The 11073-nt window shown below is 40.6% G+C and overlaps 1 protein-coding gene across 4 annotated transcripts in view; it reads right to left on the reverse strand.

Moving 5' to 3' along the window:
• pde8b (phosphodiesterase 8B) overlaps positions 1-11073 on the reverse strand; it is a 50248-nt gene that overhangs the window by 16204 nt on the left and 22971 nt on the right. For all 4 annotated transcript variants that reach the window (XM_015040278.1, XM_015040277.1, XM_015040276.1 and 1 more), the window contains 9 exons: positions 6894-7084; positions 5625-5684; positions 4317-4374; positions 3958-4046; positions 3794-3872; positions 2630-2770; positions 2448-2536; positions 2307-2361; positions 296-347 (listed from right to left, as the gene is read on the reverse strand). In XM_015040278.1, coding sequence (XP_014895764.1) covers positions 296-347; positions 2307-2361; positions 2448-2536; positions 2630-2770; positions 3794-3872; positions 3958-4046; positions 4317-4374; positions 5625-5684; positions 6894-7084 — 814 coding nt within the window. The remainder of the gene's footprint in view (positions 1-295; positions 348-2306; positions 2362-2447; positions 2537-2629; positions 2771-3793; positions 3873-3957; positions 4047-4316; positions 4375-5624; positions 5685-6893; positions 7085-11073) is intronic.

An 11073-nucleotide genomic window follows, 5' to 3' on the forward strand; every position in this document is an offset into this window, starting at 1 on the left:
TTTTTTTTTTTTTTTTTTTTTTTTTACATTGTAGTTATGCTTAGCTAATGTTGTGTTTTTAAATCTGTAGATGCATTTGGTGATTTGTTGATTTGCACTTCAGGCCGTCTGCACAGCTCCTTCTCTGTGTCTAGTTTAAGAGTAAGAAGCAAATTTAAACTCAGGTTTATTATCCTAAAACAGCTTTATTCATCTGCCCTTTAGTGTAGTGCAGAATAAATCACAACCTTACATTTCAGGTTGGTAAAAAGCTTCTGTCCATGTAAACAAGAATGAAAGCACAGTAATTAGTTACCTGATTGAGAATGGTCCCCGCTGCATCTGTCTTCCTTGTTCATTTTGAGGACCTGACAGAAAGCGATAAACCAGAGTTCAACTCTTTCTCCACATCACCAGACAGATCAAGAGTGTTGTTTTTGATCAAACTTACAATAGGCAGGACCAAACCCAGTCAACATCAGGTCAGTGCCTCATTGCTAGTACCTAAGCTAGTCCTAACTGCGGTGGTCAGTGTTGTTGTGGATGTGTCCCATAATTCCAGCTGCTCAGCGATTCTCTTGTCGTTTCAACGAAACGATGAATTCAGATTACTCCTTCTATGTTCAAACTTGTAGCTCACGCATGCGGCTGACAGTTTGTTCGGTACGAACATAACCTTGGCGTGTTTATCACGCCAAGGTTATGTAGTTATGGATGTGCAGGGCCTCTAATCTGGTTATAGAAGATTTTCCTCACCCAGTGACTCACTGTACCTCTGCACAGCACAGACGAACAAACAAACAGGCACAGTTATGTAATGATCAACGTGTGTCTATGAACATAATGTAAAGGATTTTAATTGAAATTTTCAGGTGGAAAACTTAGAAAATAAGTTGCTATTGCTAAAAAACACTGAGATTATTTGAATCAAATTTGAAGTTAAATACATTTTGTAAGAGACAAACAGTTCAAAGTTAGGATCAGCTGCTGCCATGTCTAAGAATTTTTATTCCCCAAAAAGCTGGAACGGTTTGTAATAATTTGGCTTTGGCGAGCCGCTGACTCACCTTGTGCATGAAACAGAACAATGAGCCAAAGCTGCGGTATAAATAGCTTTGGCACCTGGTTTCTAGCCTTGGTGGGCCTTAGAGGGAGATAGTGGTGCTTAGCTGTAGCTTAGCATGGTATGACGGTATTGGCCTGCAGCTCAGCTGAGGGCAGCAACACGTCTGCTTCATGGTGGCCGCATGGGGCTCTGTGGTCCTGGAAGCATGTCGGGCTATCCCCCCTCCCCCCCCCTCCCCCCCCCGAAGATATTGTATTTAAACTTGACAATTTAGGTTTAATTTCAAGCGCTAACTAAAATTAGCATTTCAAACAATATAAATCAGAGAACTTTTTGCCTTGCAGTTAAAGAATATTGGTCCCCTTTCTTCTGTTTTGATTTGTTGATTTACTTTTAGATATTTCAGATCTGTAAGCTGCCACAAACATTAAGTTTACACTTTTGTCTCATCAATTTGCAGAATATTTTCTCAAAAAGTCTTATGGTGAGAGGAGGCTTTGACTTGTGTTTGGTCTGTCGCGTTTTTTTTCCTTGGAACTCTTTTCTCTGGTCTCTTTCCAATTGTTGAATTAGTGACAGATAATTCAATGCCTCATCAGATGCCATTCAAATTTCTGTGACCTAATGGATGAGTTTCTGATGCACTCCTGTAGTAACTTTGGTCGGCCGATAAAGTCCTGGGAAGTTTCACTCCTGTCCTTTTTCCTCTCTTTGTGGATAATGGCTGCCACTGTGGTTCACTGGTGTCCAAAAAACATTAGAAATAACTGTAACATTATCCATATTAATAATTATCAATGGATTTGCTTTTCATCTGTCCTTAAGAGTTTTTAGATTGGACCATGATGTCTTTGAGATCTTTAAGTTTAGCTGTCAGGCAACTTCTACTTGAGAGATTTCTTGACTCTACAGGTCTGGCAGTAGTCATGCCTTGTGTCTAAAGTCAGAAGTAACATCGTTTTTCTGGAACTAAATTTTTCTCTGGACATACGACAGCAAAAAGAATGAGCTTTTTTCCTGAAGTTGTGTAACCCAGTTGAGTGGTACTCATAAAGCAGCAACCAATAATTAATAGACTTACTTTGTACATCATTGTAACTCTTCCTATCTCCAAACCTAAACTGAAAAGGCTAAATAAAGTATGTTAATCCAACTTTCTGGCATATGAAAGTCTGGATACCCAACATAGCAGCTCAAATCTCTAAAACCTTTAGCCGTATGAAGGATGCGTAGAGAACTCAGAGGAAAAAAGTGTAATCACCTGATTATTGTTGTCGGTATGAGCTCGCTTGATGGCTACGAAATGTCGAATTTTTCTGTTGGCAGAAGGAATCTGTCAGAGATTTTCAAATTTCTTGTTAAACTGCAGAAGCTATTCTTGGATTGCATAGATGTAGCTCACCCTCCCTGGCCGATGACAGGCAGTATCTTCACTTGCTGCTGAATGCTGTCGCCTGACTTCTTCCTGGCAAAGTAAATGCCTTGCCATTCCTTCAGACACGACAGAGCGACCAGGCTGATTAAAAATCCTCCTGGGTTTACAAGCTCAACAGCAACAGATTGACAAATGGATCCAAAACTCACTTTGCCTTTTTTGATGCAGGTGTTGATTGTATCGAGTAGATCGGCTCTGTTCTTGTCGCTCTCGGGAAGCTCGGTCAGTTCTTTTCCGATCAACTCCCCCCGGTGGTATCCCATCATCCTCTCAAAGGCAGGGTTCACATACTGGGTCACAACCACGGAGAGATTAGAGTCACAGCACGGACGAACACTTTCCTGCTAACATCTCTGTGATTACTGGATGTTAACTTACTGGAAAAGTTAAAAATGGTCAAATCAAAATTAAGCAACAAGCTAGTATCAATGACATTGATACTAAAAAGGCCTGAAATTTCTTGATACCTTTATAAATAAACGGCCAATAAAGCGTTAAGCAAAAGAGCTATCAAAGATGTGACCACTTAAAAATACATTAATAGGCATTATTAACAAAGGTTCATTATAACAAATATTTATTAATAATAACAAAGGTTTATTAGTAATTAGTTAATTAAAACTGAAATTTCATAAATGACCCACACATTGATTAGGCTGTAAGAACCTAATAGCATTACAATTCATAGAAAATTTGTAATGTTTTACCAATAAATAGTTTTATTTTTATTTAGTGATCACAGTCAATGAATAGTTAATAAATCAATTGCTAACAAGAATTAAGCCCTTAACAAATACATAGTAATAATTACTAGAAGCTAAGTTATTATTTTATGAGCTCCTCATACATTACTAATAAACAATTACTGAAACAGTTATTTTCAAAGCAGTAAACAGATAATAAACCATTAGTAGGTACCGCTAATATGGCTAAATAATAATGGATTGATCAACTATTAATAATTTAACTAAATGTGCTAATGGTTCTCAGTTAAGGGATGAAAGAGTGAAAGGTCAGACATTTTATTCAAGTGTTATGGTGCGTTTTTTGCTAGCTATCTTATATAGACAGAACAGCTAGGCTAGCATAAATGTTAGCCATACGGCGTTTTCATATAAACAGGATTGTAAGTAAGAGGTAGATGAATAGACAGACAGAAAAAGAGAACGAGAGAAAAGAGATATAGAGACAGAGAAAGATATGAAGATAAATAGCTAAAGTTAAAGATAATTTAGAAAGAAATAGCTAAAGATAATGATAGATAGAGCTAGCTAAAGATAAGGACCGACAGATATATGTAATGTAAATCGCACCTGAATGATGTGATCTTCACTGGTGATTTCCACAGCCTCTTGGCAGTACTCCAAAGCCGTAAAGACAGAGTTGCAAGCCCTATGAATGAGTGAACTTGATGTAACTCAAAATGGCCAATGATTCTGCTTGTATCCGTTTGTGAGGACACTTGCATGTGCCGTACCTGAGTTTGAACTGGCAGCGCACCTCTCCATGCTCGATCTGGATGAGTTCGTTGTAGCACGTTGACACGCTGCTGTTCTCCACGAACCTCTGGAGTCCGACCCAGGTTAAGTGGTGTTTGAAGGAGAGGCAGAGGGATGAGAGGGGAGTGGGATGAGTCAGGATCTGAACAACTGCGACTTGTTTAGAAACCACCCACGTCATTTTCACACCGTTTAGCACGACAGGTAACACAACTCGCACTCAGAATGACAGTCATGCTTCTATTTTTGCAGGAAAACTCTAGTTTTCTATTAAAGTAAGCCCTTGAGCAGCATGCAAAAACACAGCTAAGAGGGGAGGTAAACTAGTTGGACATACTCTGCTAAATCCAGCGCAGAGGAGAGGGAGAACGGACGGTTCCTCTTGGTCCGGGAGTCTGTGAATTGGCAGAGAACAATCATTACAGTGAGTATTTATCAAAAACATAACAGAACCAAATCTAAAGTAGACACAAAAACCAAGAAAAGCTGATAGCTTACCTTGTAATAGAGTTTATACCTTTACAGATTTTTATCTCTTTACAGTCATACTTCATTGTGTATAATAGGGGTTTTATGTGGTTGACAAAAAGCAAACTAAAAAACAAAATTCAAACATGATTTTCAATTATTTACAAATAAAAATATTTCACTTGTACTCCTTCTCTCATACAAGTGAGGAGTACGTGTTTCAATACTCTGTGGAATCACCTACTTTTGGGGTATGTCTACCATTTATGTACAATTAGACTATAATTTTTGTCAAAATAGGTCAAGTCCAATCAGTTTGGATGGAGAACAGCTGTGAACATGATTGTTTTTTCTTAAATTGAGTTTCAATTAGATTAAGTTCTAATTGATTAATGGCTGATGGACCACTCTAACACATGACTATGCTATGTCTACACCTCGGTATCGTAGCTTTCACCCTCAAGCTCCAGAGATTTGTCCCATTGAGCTCAATTTCTCAAGATGCATTTCATCCTGGCCAGTGAGCAGAGAAAGAAGGAGGAGTTGTGGACGATTCATTTAGAATTGGTAACGGCAACAGAGGAAGTGAACGAAGCCAGTCGTCCGATTTGGCGACCCTTCCAAATATTGAGCAATTACAGTTGAAGCAAAATGATTATTTAAGGCATTTTATTGCTTGTTAGAATGTTGTGGTTGAACTGCCTATGGAGTTTGGCAAAAGTTACATTTTTTAGTTGGCTCTGTTAATGGCAAATGAGGTGGCACGCAATTTTTGGTAAGCCTCGTAGCACTTATAGCTTCCTTCCCAATGGATCTGAGACTTTACATACGTCACGGCAAATGTTGGACGTTATCAGATCCAATCGTTTAAGACTTCAACAGATTCCAACCAATCGTTTCTCAACAGCGAATAGTCCAGTCCCTCTTTATGAAGTAAGACGTAGAAAAAGGGGTTTGGCTTTTACCAGAGTAGAGCAAAGGAGTTGAATATGAATGTTGAAAGAGTCCAAAGACAACTAAAAACTTCAAATCCTTTTCCGTCCACTTCACAAAAATGTACATATTCCATAAAATCACCAAAATGTACATTAAACCTCGTGGTTATATTCAAATATATAGTACTTTTCCGAGACACCTTTAACCTACATACAGGTACTAATAAAAACGTAAAGCTTACTTTTGTGGTACGACAGCAAGTATAACTGTGCTTTCTGAGGGCTTTGTGGCGCGGATCATCCTGAAAATGAAGCACAATAAAAACTCAGCAGGCGAATCAACAACACATCATTAAACTCTGACGCTGGACTTTGGAGAGGTGGCTTGGACCGAGGAGCGGGACGGACATGTGGGCAGAATGGGGGTGATGTCACTGCCGGAGAAGAAGGACAGAACATTTCTGTGTTTAACACAGAAACACCAAATGCGGCTTGCGCTTTGGAGGTTTTGGCCAACGAGTCCACACAGCTGGCAGGAAGTGTGGGAAAGTGGTCTGGAGGTGGAGAAGCAACGAGTTGACAGTGATGGAGCACAAAAAGGAGCGACGGAGGGAACGGACGATGGCAGAAGTCCTCAGGGGAGATGATGATAGAAGGAAAAAAAATTATATTAAGGAAGGGAGTGATAGAGGCCAGGCACAGCAGGAGCCGGGACTGTGGTTATCACAGGACAGGGGAGACTATTGGGTCAGTTTCTTGGGAAAATTTCCAAAGGATGTACAATAGATCACTGGACGAAATACGTGGTGGTGAATTTCGCTACATTTTTCTAAATGGGCAAAGAACGCCCAGGTTTTGATGCCTCTGTTCGTTAATCTGCGCTTTGAGTGTTGCACTAAATCCAGACACAGATCTCACATTAAAGTCAACATGTCCAAAATACTCCTGTAAAGCCCGGCAGGAAGGGGAAAACAGTGAAAAATAGGGGACTAAAAATACCCTCGGAATAAATCCTCATGCATGCCACAAAGCAAGAGGGGACAGAAACACACACCAGCATGAACTTAACAGCTGCTACAGCGCTAGACGTAGAGCAGCTCTCTTGTCAGCAAATTAACTCATTGCTTAGTGATTCTTATTTTATCACATATTTCCGTTAGCCTCTTTTGGCTCATAACACCCTTATTTATCCTTTTCAAATGGAAAAAAAAAAAAAAAAAAAGCACTGGGCTCAGGGCTGTTTTAGGGCTCACTATGTTGCTGGTGCCTCCAGTGAACACAAGATGGCGCCAACGAGCCCTCACAACTCGAGCCGCTTAAGATTCAGGTAAAAAAAAAAAGAATGATATCAACAGAAGTTACAACATATTGGATACACTCAATTAATAAATTCTCTTTAGTGTCCAGTTTTCAGGTCTTTGAATTGAAACATGTCACATTTTAAAAGACAGAGAAGTATTTTTTTTCTATAGACATCCCGTCTTCCCCCATTTATTTGAGTCCAGACTCACCGGCAGACGGCTTCGGGCTCAAAGTAGCGCGAATGACGTCCGTCAATGACGATTATCTCGTGGTGCTTGTCCAGGAAACACTCCACGGCAGACTCGGGCGTCCGTGCGATGTTGCACCTGAAGCCGGCGCGGTCGCAGGCCCACCAGAAGGCATCGCTCTGGCTGTCCTCCTTAGCGAACACGAGCAGAACCTGACGAAGTCAAGCGAACCAGGACAATGTTGTGCGACTTTCACAGAGGCACCAAAATAGGTGAAGTTAAATTTTAAAAAAAAATTACATAATATGTTTTTACAGATAAAATTTTTCTTTCCTCATTGGTTTCAAATCTTTAAAATAATCTTCATACCCTGTAAACTTTTTAACTTGTAACATCACAGTGAGAAACTTCAGGGTATTTTAATGGGGGTTTGTGTGATAAATCAATGACATTTGCATAAATATTTTTTTTACACTCGTCCATATAACATTACATAAAAAACCGTAGTTGCAGGCAACTTATGTTTTAGTGTTTTACCCTTAGGCACAATGACAAGTGGTGAGAACAAAGTTGGACTCAAAAACATTTCTTTCCAATTGAATGTTTCTTCTGGCTTAGTCACAGCCGACCCGATCTAGTCGTTTTGACTGAGCTTTAGATATTTAGCAAAGCAGAATTTGTTTTATATTTACTAAAAACAAAGAAAAGAGAACCATGTATCATTTTTACCTCCACTTTAGTATTATGCAATAGCATAAAATCCCAAAAAATAATTGACATAGGCCTGCTCTGCCTCCTTCTACAAGGTATCATGTACAACTGTATTCTTGTTTCAGGTCTTTCAGGAACGATCTTGCTTCAATTTTTTCCAGGCGTTTTATTTAATTATTTTTTTTATTTTTTTACTGCAACTTTTCTTTTAGTTTCTACATATTTTCTTCAATTTATTACATCAATATGAAACAAACAAAAACTTTTTAAACTTTCCTCTCTTAGCTTCTCCACTAGTTTTCAAGAGCTAGTCTAGCTAGTTTTGCTAGCCATGTTTCCATCAACGTTTTCTAATGTGCTTTTTTAAGTATCATGTTAGAAAAGGTAGATGGAAATGGCAAAATTAGACATTACATCATCAATTTAGCAAAAATGTTGTTGCACTTGCTTCAGGTGTATTTTTTTTGTTTTTTGTTTTTGGCTTTTCCAAAAAAAAGAAGAAAAAAAAGAGTTAATACGCCAAAGAGGAGACGGAAATGCATTTGCCAAATAAATTTTGACATGACAAACTTCCACATCCACTAGTGAGTTCCAGCATGGATGGCAGGCTTGTCCATCGAGAGGCAGTCCTGACTGGGATAGGATTGAGGGAACGCTCCCATCCACTGGTGGGTCTGTGCTTTACGAGAAGCACAAAACCTGGACAAAAAGCCCACATCTCCACCCTGGAGGGGCAAACTCTCTTCCTTCTTCTGAGATGTGTGGTGTTCTGGTCCGCAGCCAGAACTAACAGCACTCGGCTCTGTTGGCAGCAGCATCACCTCCTGACTCCCTCCGAGGACAACAAAGGATACAGGGACAGAGCGAGAGTACGGCGGGTCAGCACTCAGAGAGAGAGAGAGAGAGGGTAGATGATGAGGGAGAGCGTAAAAGAAGCAGAGGCTGACTAAAGCCATGACTTTCCACAATCCTTGTGCTGTTTAAAAACCGTAAAACAGGAGAATTGTGTCGCATAGTGCTTTTACAGGTGGAAACAGATAAAAAACAAACACTGAATCTGATGAAAAAAACGAGTGGGGCTGGCACAAGAGGATAGAAACTGAAGCAGCGGTCGGAGGGAGAAGGTGGACTCTTACTTGTGAGTGCCTGTGAAAGGTCTACAGTCTTTGATCCCGTGCAGGCTTGTGTAACCATGATGCTAGCATGTGAAATTCCACACACAGGGGACCCCACGGACACCGGAGCACACACCTTCCACCCGGGAATGTTACCAGTAAAAGGCTGATAGGAGGCGCCGTTGGTCTGATGCGCACCGACGCATTTAGACAAACGGCTTCTCTGCGCCACACCATCAACGTTACGGCCACACCTTCATCTGCATGTCACTGTCTTTATCTTTATCCCTCTACATCTATATCTGTACGTGTCTCTCTATATCTGTACCTCTCTATATGTTTCTCTCTCTCTACATATTTATCTCTCTACCTATATTTAATCTACATTTTAAATACCACGCAAATCAAGCTAACCCAGCCACCCCTTGCTGACCTCCCTGTTTGCACAGTTAACATTCATGCTAGCCCAGTGGCTAATCCTCAACGGCCGCTGCTGGCTGCCTCACATTTCCAGAGTTCACCGGGTCAATCTGCCGTGTACGTCTGAGTGAGAGAGTGTTTCTAATTATTTGTCACTCCAGCTTTTGTGCCGTAATAAAAATTCTGTCCACTTGAATCATATCAGTCTTGTAAACCTGCTCAGAGTGTGAGTGGTGGTGTCTGGCTGATGTTACTGTAAAAGCTTATGGTGCAGTTTGTTTTCCTGAGGAGAGCAGAGAGGCCTTAAAAACACAAAGGACAAACAAAAGAAGTTGTAGCACATTTGAATTTTACTTTCGTCTGGTATGGTAGTTTAAAAGAGGAGCCACAACCCAATAAAGAGTTATTACCGATTATAACAAGCTTTTGTCAAAATGTTATCAAGCTGACAGTCATTATTAGAATGAAAAGGGACAAAAATTGCACTTTTCTATTTGATAGGTAGAAATTACCAAAGCTTATTAACGGCACAACAGCAAATTTTTTGTCTGCACAGTTTCACTTGAACTTTGTACAAACTTGATCAACATTAGAACCTTCACTTGTAGCAGGAGCTTAACGTGTCTCGTAAAACTTCACATCACCTTAATCTGTACGCATTTTGTCACATTACAGCCACGAGCTTCAGTGACATGACAGGAAATTGAGAAATGGTTTTCAGGGTAAAGATTTTTTTAACAAACAGAAGCCTGAATTGCATGCACGTGTATTCAGCCACCTTAAATCAAGACTTAACCCTAACCCTAATCCATAGCAACAGACTTTAGCTGAAAGGTGTCAGAGTAAAACGCCACATGTTGTTTAATAATAACAAAACCCCAATAAAATACATCAGAGATTGATGCTGCAACGGGACAAAATATGGAAGACTATCAGGGCCGTGAATACTGCGTAAGGCACTGCATGTTCTGCAACAGCTAGCATGAGTTAATAAAAGTTTTAAGCGACAGAATGATTGAAACTCCACGTTTTACAGCATGCTGCAGGTACACTGCAAATGGACGTCTGAGAAATACGATCGCCTAAGAAAGAGTTGCTTTCCTTTAACTCGGCTGTATCTGAAGTCCATTATTAGATGAAGGAAGTATATAGAGATTTTGAAACTGTCCAGGCCTGAGAGGCTGGACAGTTTCCAGGACAGTTTTCCTTGACAGTAAATGTCAAGGAAAAACTCTCAATATATTGCTCTCCCCTGCAGAGCTTTTTTTTTTTTTTTTTTTAAAATCTTTCTTTTCATCTCTATGTTCCTGTAGAGGGGAGCGGTGAGGACAAAGAGGGGTTAGGTCATGGACACAGGAGAGAGTTTGGAGTTACAGCCACAAATATGGAAGAGTGCACATTTTAGGGGAGCAGTTAAGGGTTTTATGGACCGTAAAAAAAAGGACTTTAAAACCTTATTTTAATAAAGCTCCCTCCACCTGCACAAATGTGTCTTGTCTGGTCTGTAAGATTGATGGACGGACACGAGCGGCGTGCCAGGCCTGAACTCAGAAAACCCTGGAGACGGGTCAAACGCCTCGCGCAGCTCGAAAATCCAGGCAAATCAAATCAAGGCAATAAACGAGCGCCTAATAAAGCGGCTCATTCCCCAACTCTGGGCCGAACCGCCAGGACAGAGGAATGCTTTGTGGCGCTCACATCCCGACCATCTGGGTAACCTCCACAAGCTTTTACTTCCCTCCTGCCCTCATTCCTCCCGTTACATAAGGATAAATCTCCCCGCCATACGTCCTAATCCGTAACCAGAGGATGAGCGCAGACAATCCCCGACTCAGAACCCGGTGCCTTGCGTTCTTGATGAAGAGAGAGGAGAGGGAGGCGCGGAAACGGCCCTCCAAAGAGGCCAACTCGACCGCAGTAATGAGAGTCAGCTCAGGACATGTTTCGCAAAAAAA

The sequence above is a fragment of the Poecilia latipinna genome, unplaced genomic scaffold, assembly GCF_001443285.1.
Source record: "Poecilia latipinna isolate Pla-1442-1.1 unplaced genomic scaffold, P_latipinna-1.0 Scaffold503, whole genome shotgun sequence".
Lineage (NCBI taxonomy): Eukaryota > Metazoa > Chordata > Actinopteri > Cyprinodontiformes > Poeciliidae > Poecilia > Poecilia latipinna.